The 21,799-nt window shown below is 49.9% G+C and overlaps 2 protein-coding genes across 2 annotated transcripts in view; both read left to right on the forward strand.

The window, feature by feature from the left end:
- The first annotated feature begins 14,807 nt into the window (after positions 1-14,807).
- LOC147096442 (uncharacterized) lies at positions 14,808-18,115 on the forward strand. Its single transcript, XM_085975232.1, has one exon. It carries the CDS (start codon positions 14,825-14,827, stop codon positions 16,154-16,156), a length of 1,332 nt encoding a protein of 443 aa, XP_085831358.1. The 5' UTR covers positions 14,808-14,824; the 3' UTR covers positions 16,157-18,115.
- The window catches only part of LOC147096443 (uncharacterized), a 184,874-nt gene continuing 179,251 nt past the window's right edge, over positions 16,177-21,799 (forward strand). Inside the window, exon 1 of the mRNA XM_085975220.1 lies at positions 16,177-16,534. Within this exon, the coding sequence (XP_085831346.1) occupies positions 16,479-16,534 (56 nt within the window). The 5' untranslated portion in view covers positions 16,177-16,478. The remainder of the gene's footprint in view (positions 16,535-21,799) is intronic.

A 21,799-nucleotide genomic window follows, 5' to 3' on the forward strand; every position in this document is an offset into this window, starting at 1 on the left:
CTAACCCGTGCTGTACCAGCCCTGGGAATGTTTGATGGGACAGTGTAGAGGGAGCTTTACTTTGTATCTAACCCGTGCTGTACCTGCCCTGGGAGTGTTTGATGGGACAGTGTAGAGGGAGCTTTACTCTGTATCTAACCCGTGCTGTACCTGCCCTGGGAGTGTTTGCTGGGACAGTGTAGAGGGAGCTTTAATTTGTATCTAACCCGTGCTGTACCTGCCCTGGGAGTGTTTGATGGGACAGTGTAGAAGGAGATTTACTCTGTATCTAACCCGTGCTGTCCCTGCCCTGGGAGTGTTTGATGGGTCAGTGTAGATGGAGCTTTACTCTGTATCTAACCGGTGCTGTACCTGCCCTGGGAGTGTTTGATGGGACAGTGTAGAGGGAGCTTTACTCTGTATCTAACCCGTGCTGTACCTGCACTGGGAGTGTTTGATTGGACAGTGTAGAGGGAGCTTTACTCTGTATCTAACCCGTGCTGTACCTGCACTGGGAGTGTTTGATTGGACAGTGTAGAGGCAGCTTTACTCTGTATCGAACCCATGCTGTACCTGCCCTGGGAATGTTTGATGGGACAGTGTAGAAGGAGATTTACTCTGTATCTAACCCGTGCTGGACCTGCCCTGGGAGTGTTTGATGGGACAGTGTAGAGGGAGCTTTACTCTGTATCTAACCCGTGCTGTACCTGCCCTGGGAGTGTTTGATGGGACAGTGTAGAGTGAGCTTTACTCTGTATCTAACCCATGCTGTACCTGCCCTGGGAGTGTTTGATGGGACAGTGTAGAGGGAGCTTTACTCTGTATCTAACCCGTGCTGTACGAGCCCTGGGAATGTTTGATGGGACAGTGTAGAGGGAGCTTTACTCTGTATCTACCCCATTCTGTACCTGCACTGGGAGTGTTTGATGGGACAGTGTAGAATGAGCTTTACTCTGTATCGACCCCATTCTGTACCTGCACTGGGAGTGTTTGATGGGAAAGTGTAGAGGGAGTTTTACTCTGTATCTAACCCGTGCTGTACCTGCCCTGGGAGTGTTTGATGGGAAAGTGTAGAGGGAGCTTTACTCTGCATCTAAGCCTGTGCTGTACCTGCCCTGGGAGTGTTTTGTGGGACAGTGTAGAGGGAGCTTTATTCCGTATCTAACCCCGTGCTGTACCTGCCCTGGGTGTGATCTATGGGACAGTGTAGAGGGAGCTTTATTCTGTATCTAACCCCGTGCTGTACCTGCCCTGGGTGTGTTTTATGGGACAGTGTAGAGGGAGCTTCATTTTGTATCTACCTGTGCTGTACCTGCCCTGGGTGTGTATTATGGGACAGTGTAGAGGGAGCTTTATTTTGTATCTAACCCGTGCTGTACCCGCCCTGGGAGTGTTTTATGGGACAGTGTAGAGGGAGCTTTACTCTGTATCTAACCCCATGCTGTACCTGCCCTGGGAATGCTTTGTGGGACAGTGTAGAGGGAGCTTTACTCTGTATCTAACCCGTGCTGTACCTGCCCTGGGAGTGTTTGATGGGACAGTGTAGAGGGAACTTTACTCTGTATCTCTCCCGTGCTGTACCTGCCCTGGGAGTGTTTGATGGGACAGTGTAGAGGGAACTTTACTCTGTATCTAACCCGTGCTGTACCTGCCCTGGGTGTGTTTGATGGGACTGTGTAGAGGGAGCTTTAATCTGCATCTAACCCCGTGCTGTACCTGCCCTGGGACTCTTTGATGGGACAGTTTAGAGGCAGTTTTACTCTATATCTAACCCGTACTGTACCTGCCCTAGAAATTTTTAATAGGACACTGTAGAAGGAGCTTTACTCTGTATCTAACCCGTGCTGTACCTGCCCTGGGAGTGTTTGATGGGACAGTGTAGAGGGAGCTTTACTCTGTATCTAACCCGTGCTGTACCTGCCCTGGGAGTGTTTGACGGGACAGTGTAGAGGGAGCTTTACTCTGTATCTAACCCGTGCTGTACCTGCCCTGGGAGTGTTTGATGGGACAGTGTAGAGGCAGCTTTACTCTGTATCTAACCCGTGCTGTACCTGCCCTAGAAATTTTTAATAGGACACTGTGGAAGGAGCTTTACTCTGTATCTAACCCGGGCTGTACCTGCCCTGGGAGTGTTTGATGGGACAGTGTAGAGGGAGCTTTACTCTGTATCTAACCCGTGCTGTACCTACCCTGGGAGTGTTTGACGGGACAGTGTAGAAGGAGCTTTACTCTGTATCTAACCTGTGCTGTACCTGCCCTGGGAGTGTTTGATGGGACAGTGTAGAGGGAGCTTTACTCTGTATCTAACCCGTGCTGTACCTGCCCTGGGACTCTTTGATGGGACAGTGTAGAGTGAGCATTATTCTGTATCTAACCCGTGCTGTACCTGCCCTGGGAGTGTTTGATGGGACAGTGTAGAGGGAGCTTTACTCTGTATCTAACCCGTGCTGTACCTGCCCTGGGAGTGTTTGACGGGACAGTGTAGAGGGAGCTTTACTCTGTATCTAACCCGTGCTGTACCTGCCCTGGGAGTGTTTGATGGGACAGTGTAGAGGCAGCTTTACTCTGTATCTAACCCGTGCTGTACCTGCCCTGGGAGTGTTTGATGGGACAGTGTAGAGGCAGCTTTACTCTGTATCTAACCCGTGCTGTACCTGCCCTGGGAATGTTTGCTGGGACAGTGTCGAAGGAGATTTACTCTGTATCTAACCCATGCTGTACCTGCCCTGGGAGTGTTTGATGGGACAGTGTAGAGGGAGCTTTACTCTGTATCTAACCCGTGCTGTACCAGCCCTGGGAATGTTTGATGGGACAGTGTAGAGGGAGCTTTACTTTGTATCTAACCCGTGCTGTACCTGCCCTGGGAGTGTTTGATGGGACAGTGTAGAGGGAGCTTTACTCTGTATCTAACCCGTGCTGTACCTGCCCTGGGAGTGTTTGCTGGGACAGTGTAGAGGGAGCTTTAATTTGTATCTAACCCGTGCTGTACCTGCCCTGGGAGTGTTTGATGGGACAGTGTAGAAGGAGATTTACTCTGTATCTAACCCGTGCTGTCCCTGCCCTGGGAGTGTTTGATGGGTCAGTGTAGATGGAGCTTTACTCTGTATCTAACCGGTGCTGTACCTGCCCTGGGAGTGTTTGATGGGACAGTGTAGAGGGAGCTTTACTCTGTATCTAACCCGTGCTGTACCTGCACTGGGAGTGTTTGATTGGACAGTGTAGAGGGAGCTTTACTCTGTATCTAACCCGTGCTGTACCTGCACTGGGAGTGTTTGATTGGACAGTGTAGAGGGAGCTTTACATTGGCCTAGAAATTCAGTGCCCTTAGCGCCGATTTTGCGGCGCTAGAGGGCCTAGCACTGCAATTGGCGCCGGCGCCTAAATTGCCTGGGGCCCTTCCGCCGCGGTAGACCGGTAGCGCTGCACCGGCACCGATGACGTCATCGGTGTGCGCAGCGTCCCGGTTGCCATGGTAACCCGCCCGAACTGGGAAATTGACTTGCGGCCGCCTCGCCCGTGGCAGCCGCAAGCAACGTTCTGGCAGAGGTGCCTTGCACAAGTTTGCGCCGGCGCATTAAAGGCCCCGCAGCGGCCGGCCGCTTTCCCGCCGCCCGCCTGGCCGCAGCTCCCTCCCCGGACTTCCCCACCTCCCCCCCGGAACAGAAGCAAGCCCGGCACTTGTCCGAGGTGCCGGGCTCATTTTTAATAAGATTATCGCGGGCCGCGGCCGGGTGCAGGCAGGTCCTCCTTAAGGGAAGGAGGAGGCCTGCACTTCCCGAACCTGCCGCACCGCAGCGGGCGCCGCAGCGCCGGAATAGCGCCGAAATTCAGCGCATAGCGCCAGTTTTCAGGCGCTAACAGCTTTCAGCAGCGCCGGCAGCCGTTTGGGCGCAGAAGTAGTGAATTTTTGGCCCGACCAGCGCGACTTAGCTCCGGCACTAACTTCCGGCGCTAAAGCCGTTGCTGCGCCAAAACCCAATTTCTAGGCCTCTGTATCTAACCCGTGCTGTACCTGCCCTGGGAGTGTTTGATTGGACAGTGCAGAGTGAGCTTTACAATGTATCTAACCCGTGCTGTACCCGCCCTGGGAGTGTTTGATGGGACAGTGTAGAGGGAGCTTTACTCTGTATCTAACCCGTGCTGTACCTGCCCTGGGCGTGTTTGATTGGACAGTGCAGAGTGAGCTTTACTATGTATCTAACCCGTGCTGTACCTGCCCTGGGAGTGTTTGATGGGACAGTGTAGAGGGAGCTTTACTCTGTATCTAACCCGTGCTGTACCTGCCCTGGGAGTATTTGATGGGACAGTGTAGAGGGAGATTTACTCTGTATCTAACCCGTACTGTACCTAGAAATTTTGTACAATCCCGCGACCTCTATTCGAAAAAGTGCAGGCGAGCTGGTTGATGAAAAAAACGGATGATCTGGTCATTACATTATTTTCTGTTTGTGGGATCTTGCTGTGCCCACATTTTCTGCTGTGTTTGCCTACACTACAACAGTGACTACACTTCAATGTGTCTATCCTTTCACACCGCACGGTTTAAATCTTTACCAGGGTCGGTACAGCACGGGTAAGATACAGAGTAAAGCCCCCTCTACACTGACCCATAAAACACGCCCAGGGCAGGTACAGCACGGGTTAGATACAGAGTAAAGCTCCCTCTACACTGTCCCATCAAACACTCCCAGGGCAGGTACAGCATGGGTTAGATACAGAGTAAGGCTCACTCTGCACTGTCCCGTCAAACACTCCCAGGGCAGGTACAGTACGGGTTAGATACAAAATAAAGCTCCCTCTACACTGTCCCATCAAACACTCCCAGGGCAGGTACAGCACGTGGTTAGATACAGAGTAAAGCTCCCTCTACACTGTCCCATCAAACACTCCCAGCGCAGGTACAGCACGGGTTAGATACAAAGTAAAGCTCCCTCTACACTGTCCCATCAAACACTCCCAGGGCAGGTACAGCACGGGTTAGATACAGAGTCAAGCTCCCTCTACACTGTCCCATCAAACACTCCCAGGGCAGGTACAGCATGGGTTAGATACAGAGTAAGGCTCACTCTGCACTGTCCCGTCAAACACTTCCAGGGCAGGTACAGCACGGCTTAGAGACAGAGTAAAGCTCCTTCTAGAGTGTCCTATTAAAAATTTCTAGGGCAGGTACAGCACGGGTTAAATACAGAGTAAAGCTGCCTCTACACTGTCCCATCAAAGAGTCCCAGGGCAGGTACAGCACGGGTTAGATACAGAGGAAAGCTCCCTCTACACTGTCCCACAAAACACTCCCAGGGCAGGTGCAGCACGGGGTCAGATGCAGAGTAAAGCACCCTCTACACTTTCCCATCAAACACTCCCAGGGCAGGTACAGCACGGCTTAGATACAGAGTAAAGCTCCTTCTACAGTGTCCTATTAAAAATTTCTAGGGCAGGTACAGCATAGGTTAGATGCAGAGTAAAGCACCCTCTACACTTTCCCATCAAACACTCCCAGGGTAGGTACAGCCCTGGTTAGATACAGAGTGAAGCTCCCTCTACACTGTCCCATCAAACACTCCCAAGGCAGGTACAGCACGGGTTAGATATAGAGTAATGCTCCCTCTACACTGTCCCATCAAATATTCCCAGGGCAAGTACAGCACGGGTTAGATACAGAGTAAAGCTCCCTCTACACTGTCCCATCAAAGATTCCCAGGGCAGGTACAGCACGGGTTAGATACAGAGTAAAGCTCCCTCTACACTGTCCCATCAAAGATTCCCAGGGCAATACAGCACGGGTTAGATACAGAGTAAAGCTCCCTTTACACTGTCCCATCAAACATTCCCAGGGCAGGTACCGCACGGGTTAGATACAGAGTAAAGCTCATTCTACACTGTCCCATCAAACACTCCCAGGGCAGGTACAGCATGGGTTAGATACAGAGTAAAGCTCCCTCTACACTGTCCCATCAAACACTCCCAGGGCAGGTACAGCATGGGTTAGATACAGAGTAAAGCTCCCTTTACACTGTCCCATCAAAGTATGTAAAAAGAAAAAGATTAGTGAAGACAAATGTAGGATATATTTCTGAAGGCTAAGGGGATTAAGGGTTACGGAGAAAAGGCGGGGACGGGGTACTGAACTGGTAAGATCAGCTATGATCTCAGACGAAGATCAGCCATGATCTCATTGAATGGCGGAGCAGGCTCGAAGGGCCGAATGGCCTACTCCTGTTCCTATCTCTATGTTTCTATGTTTCTATGTCCCTTACAGTCAGAAACGGGAGAATTTATAATGGGGAACAAGGAAATGGCAGAGCAATTAAACAAATACTTTGGCTATGTTTTCACGAAAGAGGACACAAATAACTTCCCAGAAATGTGAGGGAACCAATGATCTAGTGAGAAGGAGTAATTAAAGGAAATTAGTATTCGTAAAAAAATAGTGCTGGAGAAATTAATGGGACTGAAAGCTGATAAATCTCCAGGGCCTGATAATCTGCATCCCAGAGTACTAAAAAAGGTAGCCATGGAAATAGTGGATGCATTGGTTGTCATCTTGCAAAATTCAATAGATTATGGAACAGTTCCTGCAGATTGGAAGGTGGCAAATGTAACCCCACTATTTAAAAAAGGAGGGGAGAGAGAAAACAGGGAATTACAGTTAGTCTAACATCAGTAGTAGGGAAAACACTAGAGTCTATTATAAAGGATGTGATAACATGACACTTAGAAAATATCAACGGGATTAGACAAAGTCAGCATGGATTTATGAAAGGGAAATCATGTTTGACAAACCTACTGGAGTTTTTTGAGGATGTAAATGGTAGAATAGATAAGGGAGAACCAGTGGATGTGGTGTATTTGGATTTTCAGTAGGCCTTTGATAAAGTCCCACATAAGGTTAGTGTGTAAAATTAAAGCACTTGGGATTGGAGGTAATGTACTGGCATGGATTGAAAATTGGTTAACAGAGAGTAGGAAAAAATGGGTCTTTTTCGGGGTGGCAGGCGGTGACTAGTGGGGTACCGCAGGGATCAGTGCTTGGGCCCCAGCTATTCACAATATATATCAATGATTTGGATGAGGGAACCAAATGTAATATTTCCAAGTTTGCTGACGACATGAAACTAGGAGGGATTGTGAGTTGTGAGGAGGATGCAAAAAGCTTCAAGGCGATTTAGACAAGTTGAGTGAGCAGATGCAGTATAACGTGGATAAATGTGAAGTTATAGGAAAAACTGAAAGGTAGAGTATTGTTTAAATGGTGATAGATTGGGAAATGCTGATGTACAGAGGGACCTGGGTGTCCTTGTACACCAGTCACTGAAAGCAAACATACAGATGCAGCAAGCAGTTAGGAAGGCAAATGGTATGTTGGCCTTCATTGCAAGAGGATTTGAGTACAGGAGCAAGGATGTCTTACTACAGTTGTACAGGGCCTTGGTGAGACCACCCCTGGAGTACTGTGAGCAGTTTTGGTCTCCTTACCTAAGAAAGGATATACCTGCCATAGAGGGAGTGCAGCGAAGATTCACCAGACTGATTCCTGGGATGGCAGGACTGTCGTATGAGGAGAGATTGGGTCGACTAGGCCTGTATTCACTAGAGTTTAGAAGAATGAGAGGGGATCTCATCAAAACGTATAAAATTCTGACTGGGCTAGACAGACTGGATGCAGGGAGAATGTTTCCCCTGGCTGGAGGGTCTAGAACGAGGGGGTCACAGTCTCAGGATGCAGGGTAGGACATTTGGGACTGAGATGAGGAGAAATTTCTTCACTCAGAGGGTGGTGAACCTGTGGAATTCTCTACCACAGAAGGCTGTGAAGGCCAAGTCACTGAATATATTTAAGAAGGAGATAGATTTCTAGACACAAAAGGCATCAAGGGGTATGGGGAGAGAGCGGGAATATAGTATTGAGATAGAGGATCAGCCATGATCATATTGAATGGCGGAGCAGGCTCGAAGGGCCGAATGGCCTACTCCTGCTCCTATTTTTCTATGTTTCTATTCCCAGGGCGGGTACAGCACGGGTTAGATACAGAGTAAAGCTCATTCTACACTGTCCCATAAAACACTCCCAGGGCAGGTACAGCACGGGTTAGATACAGAGTAAAGCTCCCTCTACACTCTCCCATCAAACACTCCCAGGGCTGGTACAGCATGGGGTTAGATACAGAGTAAAGCTCCCTCTACACTGTCCCATCAAACACTCCCAGGGCAGGTACAGCACGGGTTAGATACAGAGTAAAGCTCCCTCTACACTGTCCCATCAAACACTCCCAGGGCAGGTACAGCACGGGTTAGATACAGAGTAAAGCTCCCTCTACACTCTCCCATCAAACACTCCCAGGGCAGGTACAGCACGGGTTAGATACAGAGTAAAGCTCCCTCTACACTGTCCCATCAAACACTCCCAGGGCAGGTACAGCACGGGGTTAGATACAGAGTAAAGCTCCCTCTACACTGTCCCATCAAACACTCCCAGGGCAGTACAGTACGGGTTAGATACAGAGTAAAGCTCCCTCTACACTGTCCCATCAAACACTCCCAGGGCAGGTACAGCACGGGTTAGATACAGAGTAAAGCTCCCACTACACTGTCCCATCAAACACTCCCAGGGCAGGTACAGCACGGGTTAGATACAGAGTAAAGCTCCCTCTACACTGTCCCATCAAACACTCCCAGGGCTGGTAAAGCACGGGGTTAGATACAGAGTAAAGCTCCCTCTACACTGTCCCATCAAACACTCCCAGGGCTGGTACAGCACAGGGTTTGATACAGAGTAAAGCTCCCTCTGCACTGTCCAATTTAGCACTCCCGGGGCAGGTACAGCACGGGTTAGATACAGAGTAAAGCTCCCTCTACACTGTCCCGTCAAACACTCCCGGGGCAGGTACCGCACGGGTTAGATACAGAGTAAAGCTCCCTCCACACTGTCCCACCAAAAACTCCCGGGGCAGGTACAGCATGGGTTAGATACAGAATAAAGCTCCCTCTACACTGTCCCATCAAACACTCCCAGGGCAGGTACAGCACGGGTTAGATACAGAGAAAAGCTCCCTCTACACTGTCCCGTCAAACACTCCCAGGGCAGGTACAGCATGGGTTAGTTACAGAGTAAAGCTCCCTCTACACTGTCCCATCAAACACTCCCAGGGCAGGTACAGTACGGGTTAGATACAGAGTAAAGCTCCCTCTACACTGTCCCGTCAAACACTCCCAGGGCAGCTACAGCATTGGTTAGATACAGAGTAAAGCTCCCTCTACTCTGTCCCATCAAGCACTCCCAGGGCAGGTACAGTACGGGTTAGATACAGAGTAAAGCTCCCTCTACACTGTCCCATCAAACACTCCCAGGGCCGGTACAGAATGGGTTAGATACAGAGTAAAGCTCATTCTACACTGTCACATCAAACACTCCCAGGGCAGGTACAGCATTGGGTTAGATATAGAGTAAAGCTCATTCTACACTGTCACTTCAAATACTCCCAGGGCAGGTACAGCACGGGTTAGATACAGAGTAAAGCTCCCTCTACACTGTCCCACCAAACACTCCCAGGCAGGTATAGCACGGGGTTAGATACAGAGTAAAGCCGCCTCTACACAGTCCCATCAAACACTCCCGGGGCTGGTGCAGCACGGGGTTAGATACAGAGTAAAGCTCCCTCTACACTGTCCCATCAAACACTCCCAGGGCTGGTAAAGCACGGGGTTAGATACAGAGTAAAGCTCCCTCTACACTGTCCCATCAAACACTCCCAAACACAAACAAGAAGGGTCCAACCCGAAACGTCAACTCAAATTTCTCTCCACGGATGTTGCCTGACCTGCTGAGTTTTTCCAGCATTTTCTGTTGTTATTTCGGATTTCCAACATCTGCAGTATTTTGCTATTACTCCCAGGGCTGGTACAGCACGGGGTTTGATACAGAGTAAAGCTCCCTCTACACTGTCCCATCAAACACTCCCAGGGCAGGTACAGCACGGGTTAGATACAGAGTAAAGCTCCCTCTACACTCTCCCATCAAACACTCCCAGGGCTGGTACAGCATGGGGTTAGATACAGAGTAAAGCTCCCTCTACACTGTCCCATCAAACACTCCCAGGGCAGGACAGCACGGGTTAGATACAGAGTAACGCTCCCTCCACACTGTCCCACCAAAAACTCCCGGGGCAGGTACAGCATGGGTTAGATACAGAATAAAGCTCCCTCTACACTGTCCCATCAAACACTCCCAGGGCAGGTACAGCACGGGTTAGATACAGAATAAAGCTCCCTCTGCACTGCCCCATCAAACACTCCCGGGGCTGGTACTGCACGGGGTTAGATACAGAGTAAAGCTCCCTCTACACTGTCCCATCAAACACTCCCGGGGCTGGTACTGCACGGGGTTAGATACAGAGTAAAGCTCCCTTTACACTGTCCCATCATGCACTCCCGGGGCAGGTACAGCACGGGTTAGATACAGAGTAAAGCTCCCTCAACACTGCCCAATCAAGCACTCCCACGGCAGGTACAGCACGGGGTTAGATACAGAGTAAAGATCCCTCTACACTGTCCCATCAAACACTCCCAGGGCAGGTACCGCACAGGTTAGATACAGAGTAAAGCTGCCTCGACACTGTCCCGTCAAACACTCCCAGGGCAGGTTCAGCACAGGTTAGTTACAGAGTAAAGCTCCCCCTACACTGTCCCATCAAACACTCCCAGGGCTGGTCCAGCACGGGTTTGATACAGAGTAAAGCTCCCTCTACACTGTCCAATTCAGCACTCCCGGGGCAGGTACAGCACGGCTTAGATACAGAGTAAAGTTCCCTCTACACTGTCCCATCAAACACTCCCGGGGCAGGTACAGCACAGGTTAGATACAGAGTAAAGCTCCCTCTACACTGTCCCATCAAACACTCCCGGGGCAGGTACAGCACGGGTTAGATACAGAGTAAAGCTCCCTCTACACTGTCCCATCAAACACTCCCAGGGCAGGTACAGCACGGGTTAGATACAGAGTAAAGCTGCCTCTGCATTGTCCCATCAAACAATCCCAGGGCAGTTACAGCATGGGTTAGATACAGAGTAAAGATCATTCTACACTGTACCATCAAACACTCCTATGGCAGGTACAGCACAGGTTAGATACAGATTAAAGCTCATTCTACACTGTCCCATCAAACACTCCCGGGGCAGGTACAGCACGGGGTTAGATACAGAGTAAAGCTCCCTCTACACTGTCCCATCAAACACTCCCAGGGCAGGTACAGCACGGGTTAGATACAGAGAAAAGCTCCCTCTACACTGTCCCGTCAAATACTCCCAGGGCAGGTACAGCACGGGTTAGTTAAAGAGTAAAGCTCCCTCTACACTGTCCCATCAAACACTCCCAGGGCAGGTACAGAATGGGTTAGATACAGAGTAAAGCTCCCTCTACTCTGTCCCATCAAGCACTCCCAGGGCAGGTACAGTACGGGTTAGATACAGAGTAAAGCTCCCTCTACACTGTCCCATCAAACACTCCCAGGGCAGGTACAGCACGGGTTAGATATGGAGTAAAGCTCATTCTACACTGTCCCATCAAACACTCCCAGGGCAAGTACAGCACGGGTTAGATACAGAGTAAAGCTCCCTCTACACTGTCCCACCAAACACTCCCAGGCAGGTATAGCACGGGGTTAGATACAGAGTAAAGCCGCCTCTACACAGTCCCATCAAACACTCCCGGGGCTGGTGCAGCACGGGGTTAGATACAGAGTAAAGCTCCCTCTACACTGTCCCATCAAACACTCCCAGGGCTGGTAAAGCACGGGGTTAGACACAGAGTAAAGCTCCCTCTACACTGTCCCATCAAACACTCCCAGGGCTGGTACAGCACGGGGTTTGATACAGAGTAAAGCTCCCTCTACACTGTCCCATCAAACACTCCCAGGGCAGGTACAGCACGGGTTAGATACAGAGTAAAGCTCCCTCTACACTCTCCCATCAAACACTCCCAGGGCTGGTACAGCATGGGGTTAGATACAGAGTAAAGCTCCCTCTACACTGTCCCATCAAACACTCCCAGGGCAGGTACAGCACGGGTTAGATACAGAGTAAAGCTCCCTCTACACTGTCCCATCAAACACTCCCAGGGCTGGTAAAGCACGGGGTTAGATACAGAGTAAAGCTCCCTCTACACTGTCCCATCAAACACTCCCAGGGCTGGTACAGCACAGGGTTTGATACAGAGTAAAGCTCCCTCTACACTGTCCCATCAAACACTCCCAGGGCAGGTACAGCACGGGTTAGATACAGAGTAAAGCTCCCTCTACACTCTCCCATCAAACACTCCCAGGGCAGGTACAGCACGGGTTAGATACAGAGTAAAGCTCCCTCTACACCGTCCCATCAAACACTCCCAGGGCAGGTACAGCACGGGGTTAGATACAGAGTAAAGCTCCCTCTACACTGTCCCATCAAACACTCCCAGGGCAGTACAGTACGGGTTAGATACAGAGTAAAGCTCCCTCTACAATGTCCCATCAAACACTCCCAGGGCAGGTACAGCACGGGTTAGATACAGAGTAAAGCTGCCTCTGCATTGTCCCATCAAACACTCCCAGGGCAGGTACAGCACGGGTTAGATACAGAGTAAAGCTCCCTCTACACTGTCCCATCAAACACTCCCAGGGCTGGTAAAGCACGGGGTTGGATACAGAGTAAAGCTCCCTCTACACTGTCCCATCAAACACTCCCAGGGCTGGTACAGCACGGGGTTTGATACAGAGTAAAGCTCCCTCTACACTGTCCAATTCAACACTCCCGGGGCAGGTACAGCACGGGTTAGATACAGAGTAAAGCTCCCTCTACACTGTCCCGTCAAACACTCCCGGGGCAGGTACAGCATGGGTTAGATACAGAATAAAGCTCCCTCTACACTGTCCCATCAAACACTCCCAGGGCAGGTACAGCACGGGTTAGATACAGAATAAAGCTCCCTCTACACTGCCCCATCAAACACTCCCGGGGCTGGTACTGCACGGGGTTAGATACAGAGTAAAGCTCCCTCTACACTGTCCCATCAAACACTCCCGGGGCTGGTACTGCACGGGGTTAGATACAGAGTAAAGCTCCCTTTACACTGTCCCATCATGCACTCCCGGGGCAGGTACAGCACGGGTTAGATACAGAGTAAAGCTCCCTCAACACTGCCCAATCAAGCACTCCCACGGCAGGTACAGCACGGGGTTAGATACAGAGTAAAGATCCCTCTACACTGTCCCATCAAACACTCCCAGGGCAGGTACAGCACAGGTTAGATACAGAGTAAAGCTGCCTCGACACTGTCCCGTCAAACACTCCCAGGGCAGGTTCAGCACAGGTTAGTTACAGAGTAAAGCTCCCCCTACACTGTCCCATCAAACACTCCCAGGGCTGGTCCAGCACGGGTTTGATACAGAGTAAAGCTCCCTCTACACTGTCCAATTCAGCACTCCCGGGGCAGGTACAGCACGGGTTAGATACAGAGTAAAGTTCCCTCTACACTGTCCCATCAAACACTCCCGGGGCAGGTACAGCACAGGTTAGATACAGAGTAAAGCTCCCTCTACACTGTCCCATCAAACACTCCCGGGGCAGGTACAGCACGGGTTAGATACGGAGTAAAGCTCCCTCTACTCTGTCCCATCAAACACTCCCAGGGCAGGTACAGCACAGGTTAGATACGGAGTAAAGCTCCCTCTACACTGTCCCATCAAACACTCCCGGGGCAGGTACAGCACAGGTTAGATACAGAGTAAAGCTCCCTCTACACTGTCCCATCAAACACTCCCAGGGCAGGTACAGCACAGGTTAGATACAGAGTAAAGCTCCCTCTACACTGTCCCATCAAACACTCCCAGGGCAGGTACAGCACGGGGTTAGATACAGAGTAAAGCTCCCTCTACTCTGTCCCATCAAACACTCCCAGGGCAGGTCCAGCACGGGTTCGATACAGAGTAAAGATCATTCTACACTGTACCATCAAACACTCCTATGGCAGGTACAGCACAGGTTAGATACAGATTAAAGCTCATTCTACACTGTCCCATCAAACACTCCCGGGGCAGGTACAGCACGGGGTTAGATACAGAGTAAAGCTCCCTCTAAACTGTCCCATCAAACACTCCCAGGGCAGGTACAGCACGGGTTAGATACAGAGTAAAGCTCCCTCTACACTGTCCCATCAAACACTCCCAGGGCAGGTACAGTACGGGTTAGATACAGAGTAAAGCTCCCTCTACATTGTCCCATCAAACACTCCCGGGGCAGGTACAGCACGGGTTAGATACAGAGTAAAGCTCATTCTACACTGTCCCATCAAACACTCCCAGGGCAGGTACAGCACGGGTTAGATACAGAGTAAAGCTCCCTCTACATTGTCCCATCAAACACTCCCGGGGCAGGTACAGCACGGGTTAGATACAGAGTAAAGCTCATTCTACACTGTCCCATCAAACACTCCCAGGGCAGGTACAGCACGGATTAGATACAGAGTAAAGCTCCCTCTACACTGTCCCATCAAACACTCCCAGGGCAGGTACAGCACGGGTTAGATACAGAGTAATGCTCCCTCTACACTGTCCCATCAAACACTCCCAGGGCAGGTACAGCACGGGTTAGATACAGAGTAAAGCTCATTCTACACTGTCCCATCAAACACTCCCAGGGCAGGTACAGCACGGGTTAGATACAGAGTAAAGCTCCCTCTACACTGTCCCAGCAATGTGCCTCAGCCCCAACTTCTGCGCAGTGGCCCTTTAACGCAGCAGCATTTTTGCCCCCTCAGCTGGATTTGCGCCGCCATCCCAGCGCAGCAAAGGTTCAACTTAACGACATCATCAGCCTCATGTGTACGTATTTTGTTTTTGCAGCTTTGCGAGCAATGGCGACCGGGAAGCTGCTGCGATTCCAGTTCCCCGAGCACGAGGGCTTGACCATGAAGCGGATGAACCAGCTTCGCTTGGAGGAGTGGTTCTGTGACGTGACCATCCTGGTGGGGGGGCTGCGGTTCCCGGGGCACCGGGTGGTGCTGGCCGCCTGCTCCCCCTTCCTGCGCGACCGCTTCCACATGAACCCCTCGGAGGAGATCCAGGTCTTCCCCATGGCCAGCGCAGAGGTGGTGCTGCAGCTGCTGCTCTCCTGCTACACTGGGGTGCTGGAGTTCGCCTTCCGCGACATCGTGGACTACCTGACGGCGGCCAGCTGCCTGCAGATGGAGCACGTGGTGGAGAAGTGCCGGCACTCGCTCTCGCCGTGCGTGGCCTCGTTGATCACGGAGGAGGGGGAGGGGCGCCCGGGGACCCCGCAGATCGCCTCGTCCTCGGGGCGGGCGGCGGAGCCCGAGAACCTCCCGGGGTGGCCGGCGGGCGAAGGCCGGGCAGCGGGCGATGGGGTGAAGCTGGAGGCCGGGCCGGCCCCGCCGCCGCAACAGAGCTTCCGGCGCGACCCGGAGAGTGAGGCGGGCCCCCCGGGTCCGGCAGCGGCCGGGGAGCGGGAGCAGGAGGCGGTCTCCGTCAGCGCCCCCGCCGGCGGCTACCTGGAGCCCGACTGCCACATCCACTCCACGGTGGAGGGCGGTGGAGGGGGCACCAACGTCCCCGACTGCGCCAAGACCGAGGGGATGGAGGACGAGGGCTTCGTCATGGTGCGCGAGGACCTGCAGGAGGAGGACTACGAGAGCTCGGCCAGCGAGGAGTGCCGGAGCGGCGGCTTCTACGGCAGCTTCTACCGGCCAGGCGAGGAGCAGCCGCTGCCCGCCGGCACCAGGGGCGAGGCGCCCGGCCTCTGCTCCGAGCCCGTGCGCTGCTCCGAGTGCGGGGACCTCTTCCAGCACCGCGAGCACCTGGCCGCCCACATGGTGGTCCACAAGCTCTACATGTGTCTGCTGTGCGGCAAGGTCTTCAAGAAGAACGCCCGCCTGGCCCAGCACATCAACGTCCACACGGGCTTCAAGCCCTACTGCTGCGCCATCTGCGGGAAGACCTTCACCCAGAACCGCTCACTCAAGGACCACATGAACGTGCACAGCGGCGACTCGCCCCACTGCTGCAACTACTGCGAGATGCGCTTCACCCACTACAACACCCTGAGGGTCCATCTGCGCGACCAGCACGGCAAGACCACTGGCAAGAACTCCACCGAGTCCAAACTGGCCGAGATCAACGTGGTGGTGCCTTAGACGGTTGCGGTGGGGGGGGGGGATTTTTCACTGACGACTGTGCCTGACTCGCCTCGCACCCATCGACCAAGAGCCTCCCTCTCCACCACCATCACCACCACCACCGCGGGCGGCTTTCCCTCTTCCGGGCCTGGGATGGTGCTGCCCGCTTCCCCCTTTGCGATCGGAACTTGCACTCCGGACCCCGAGGGCGTCACTCCAAACCGCTACAGTTGAAAGAACTCTCTCTTCCGAGTCTCCCCATTGCAACCGGGAGGAGGTTTTGCGAAGCTGCTGTGGATCCTGGGTCAAGCCGCACCACACCCCCCCGAAGAATCGTAGCATGGTGCAAGCACAGAAAGAGGCCGTTCGGCCCATCGTGCCTGTGCCGACACTTTGGTAGAGCCAGCCAATTAATCCCACTCCCCCCCCCCCCCCCCCCCTGCCCTTTCCCCGGAGCCCTGCAAAGTTGTTCCCTTCAAGTATTTACCCAATTCCCTATTGTAAGCAATTATTGACTCTGCCTCCACCACCCTTTCAGGCAGTACATTCCGTATCATAACCACTTGCTGCCTACATTTCTTTCTTCCTCATCTCCTCTCTGGTTCTTATGCCAATTATCTTAAATCTGTGTCCTCTGGTTACATAAGAACATAAGAAATAGGAGCAGGAGTAGGCCAATCGGCCCCTCGAGCCTGCTCCGCCATTCAATAAGATCATGGCTGATCTGATCCTAACCGCCAATCCACTATCACAGAACCATCTCCTGAATCTAACAGAATTAGACACACAAAATAGGAGCAGGATCAGGCTACACGGCCCCTGGGCCCGCTCTGCTACCCACAGGGCCATGACCGATCCGAACCTAGACTCATGTCCAAATTCCTGCCTGCTCCCCGTAACCCTTAATTCCCTTTACTTCTAGGAAACTGTCTATTTCTGTTTTAAATTTATGTAATGATGTAGCTTCTACAGCTTTTTGGGGCAGCATATTCCATGGACCTACCACCCTCTGAGTGAAGTAGTTCCTCCTCATCTCAGTTTTGAAAGAGCAGCCCCTTATTCTAAGACTATGCCCCCTAGTTCTAGTTTCACCCATTATCGGGAACATCCTCCCCGCATCCACCAGATCCAACCCCTTCACAATCTTCTATGTTTCAATAAGATCGCCTCTCATTCTTCTGAACTCCAATGAGTAGAGTCCCAATCTACTCAACCTCTCCTCATATGACCACCCCCTCATCCCCGGGATTAACCGAGTGAACCTTCTTTGTACTGACTCGAGAGCAAGTATGTCTTTTAAGTATGGACACCAAAACTGTATGCAGTATTCCAGGTGCCCACCCTCCTGCTTCTGGAAACAAGTTTCTCCTCATTTACTCTATCGGAACCCCTCATGATATTGAACACCTCGATTAAATCTCCCCTTAACCTGCTCTGCTCCAAGGAGAACAACCCCAACTTCTCCAGTCTCTCCACGTAACTGGAGTCCCTCATCCCCTGGTACCGTTTTGGTAAATCTCCTCCACACCCTCTCCAAGGCCTTGACATCCTTTCCCAGAGTGTGGTGCCCAGAATTGAGCATAATATTCCAGCTGAGGCCCGAACCAGTGGTTTATAAAGGTTGAACATAACTTCCTTGCTTTTGTACTCTATGCCTCGATTTGCAATGCCCAGGATCCTGTATGCCTTTTTAGCATCTGTATCATCTTTAAAATCAGTTCCCAACAGAGTTCAGGAGGAACGTTACCGCGGTTACTGTCGGACCTGGTTTGTTCTGCTGCCCTCCTTGTTGAGAATGAGCTGTGCCCCCAATGACCGTTCCACTCCACAGATTGACCTTGTGTTTTCCATCTCGGCCTTTCAACACTTTAGGCAGTTCTGTGAGTGCCATTCATTTCGACACCAAGGGCGATTCATTTCGACACCAAGGGCGATTTGGTCAACTGCTTATTAAAATAAATTACATTTTCTAATGCTTCTCATAGTATGATATATTTGCCACTAATCGCAAAAACGATGGTAACAGGCTGGTCACCAATATTGTGCAGTGGAGTATCAGGATTATTACTAATATGACAGTGCAGTTTCATGAATATTACTAATATCACACAGTGCGGTATTGGGAGTATTTCTAATATCACACAGTGCGGTGTTGGTATTACTAATATCACACAGTGCGGTATCAGGATGATTACAAATATCACACTGCAGTTTTAGGAATATTACTAATATCACACAGTGCGGTGTCGGGATTATTACTAAAAGCACATGGTACGGTATCGGGATTATTTATAATATCACACTGAGGTATGGGGATTATTTCTAATATCACACAGTGCGGTGTCGGGATTATTACTAATATCACAGTGCGGTGTCAGGATTATTACTAAAAGCACACGGTACGGTATCGGGATTATTTATAATGTCACACTGCGGTGTCAGGATTATTACTAAAAGCACACGGTACGGTATCGGGATTATTTATAATATCACAGTGCGGTATTGGGATTATTACAAAAAGCGCACGGTGCGGTATCGGGATTATTTCTAATATCTCACAGTGCGGTATCGGGATTATTTCTAGTATCACACAGTGTGGTGTCGGGATTATTTCTAATATCACACAGTGCGGTGTCGGGATTATTTCTAATATCACACAGTGCGGTATGGGGATTATTTCTAATATCACAGTGCGGTATGGGGATTATTTCTAATATCACACAGTGCGGTATGGGGATTATTTCTAATATCACACAGTGCGGTGTCGGGATTATTTCTAATATCACACAGTGCGGTGTCGGGATTATTTCTAATATCACACAGTGCGGTGTTGGGATTATTTCTAATATCACACAGTGCGGTATGGGGATTATTTCTAATATCACACAGTGCGGTATGGAGATTATTTCTAATATCACACAGTGTGGTGTCGGGATTATTTATAATATCACACAGTGCGGTATGGAGATTATTTCTAATATCACACAGTGCGGTATGGGGATTATTTCTAATATCACACAGTGCGGTATGGGGATTATTTCTAATATCACACAGTGCGGTGTCGGGATTATTTCTAATATCACACAGTGCGGTGTCGGGATTATTTCTAATATCACACAGTGCGGTGTTGGGATTATTTCTAATATCACAGTGCGGTATGGGGATTATTTCTAATATCACACAGTGCAGTATGGGGATTATTTCTAATATCACACAGTGCGGTGTCGGGATTATTTCTAATATCACACTGTGCGGTATGGGGATTATTTCTAATATCACACAGTGCGGTATCGTGATTATTTCTAATATCACACAGTGCGATATGGGGATTATTTCTAATATCACACAGTGCGGTATGGGGATTATTTATAATATCACACAGTGCGGTATCGGGATTATTTCTAATATCACACTGTGCGGTATCGGGATTATTTCTAATATCACACAGTGCGGTATCGGGATTGTGTCTAATATCACACAGTGCGGTGTCGGTATTATTTCTAATATCACACAGTGCGGTATGGGGATTATTTCTAATATCACACAGTGCGGTGTCGGGATTATTTATAATATCACACAGTGCGGTATCGGGATTATTTCTAATATCACACAGTGCGATATGGGGATTATTTCTAATATCACACAGTGCGGTGTCGGGATTATTTCTAATATCACACAGTGCCGTATGGGGATTATTTATAATATCACAGTGCGGTATGGAGATTATTTCTAATATCACAGTGCGGTATGGGGATTATTTCTAATGGGCTAGAAATTAGGATCGGGGGCTTGCCGCGCGTGCAAGCCCCCGATGTGCACTTACCCGGCGCGCTGACATTTCAATCCTGGCCTGCATTGGATTTACTGTCACTGGCCCGCTTCAGGTCCTGCCGCGCTGTGCGTGCATGACCCAGCGGCGTACTTCGTGCGATGAGCTGGCTGGGATCACGTGAGCACTGGGCAACCAATGGGAGGTTGCAAAAGTTCATTCATGAGTTTGATAGTAAGAACTGTCAAACTCATGAAAACTCCTGGCCCCAAAACACTACTTAAACTTGAAAGAAAATTAAAAAAAACATCGCACTACTTAAATAAACTATAAATAACTGTAAAAAACTATTTTAAACAATAATTTTAAATTTTGAAAAAAATTATTATATAAAAAATCGGGGCTAAAAATAGACGTACCTTACTGTAAAGTCTTCAAAAAAAATGAACCTGTGGAAAAATGTTCTAATGTTACTTAATAGACCACTTACCTGATAAAAGTAAGTACTTACGGCTGCTTTTTCCACGCGTAAAAACCGGAGTCTTTTCCCCACGGGCAACTCTTCAAAAAGAAAGGAAGTTCAGCGCGCACACGCTGCCTGAAACCTCGTATGTGTTCCGCCTCTTAACCCCTTGGGTCAGAGGAGAGGAAATGCCGGTTTTCCCCGCATGCGCTGTGCATGCTGAAAACCGGCAATTCCGCCGGGATCACGCGTGAGTACCCCGTCTGTACTCGCGCATTGGGACAGGAATTACTGGCTCAATATCACACAGTGCGGTGTCGGGATTATTACTAAAAGCACATGGTACGGTATCGGGATTATTACTAATATCACACACTGCGGTATCGGGATTATTTATAATATCACACAGTGCGGTATGGGGATTATTTCTAATATCACACAGTGCGGTATCGGGATTATTACTAATATCACACACTGCGGTATCGGGATTATTTATAATATCACACAGTGCGGTATCGGGATTATTTCTAATATCACACAGTGTGGTGTGGGGATTATTTGTAATATCACAGTGCGGTATGGGGATTATTTGTAATATCACACAGTATGGTGTCGGGATTATTTCTAATATCACACAGTGTGGTGTCGGGATTATTTCTCATATCACAGTGCGGTATCAGGAGTATTACTAATATCACACAGTGCGGTATTGGGATTATTTATAATATCACACAGTGCGGTATCGGGATTATTTATAATATCACACAGTGCGGTGTCGGGATTATTTATAATATCACACAGTGCTGTATCGGGATTGTTTCTAATATCACACAGTGTGGTATGGGGATTATTTATAATATCACACAGTGCGGTATGGGTATATTTATAATATCACACAGTGCGGTATGGGGATTATTTCTAATATCACAGTGCGGTATGGGGATTATTTATAATATCACAGTGCGGTATGGGGATTATTTATAATATCACACAGTGCGGTATGGGGATCATTTATAATATCACACAGTGCGGTGTCGGGATTATTTCTAATATCACACAGTGCGGTATGGGGATTATTTCTAATATCACAGTGCGGTATCGGGATTATTTCTAATATCACACAGTGCGGTGTCGGGATTATTTCTAATATCACACAGTGCGGTGTCGGGATTATTTCTAATATCACACAGTGCGGTGTCGGGATTATTTCTAATATCACACAGTGCGGTATCGGGATCATTTATAATATCACACAGTGCGGTGTCGGGATTATTTCTAATATCACACAGTGCGGTATGGGGATTATTTCTAATATCACAGTGCGGTATCGGGATTATTTCTAATATCACACAGTGCGGTGTCGGGATTATTTCTAATATCACACAGTGCGGTGTCGGGATTATTTCTAATATCACACAGTGCGGTGTCG

The sequence above is a fragment of the Somniosus microcephalus genome, unplaced genomic scaffold (genome assembly GCF_052327205.1).
Source record: "Somniosus microcephalus isolate GS21.2 unplaced genomic scaffold, FLI_Smic_1.0 unresolved_chr1, whole genome shotgun sequence".
Classification (NCBI taxonomy): domain Eukaryota; kingdom Metazoa; phylum Chordata; class Chondrichthyes; order Squaliformes; family Somniosidae; genus Somniosus; species Somniosus microcephalus.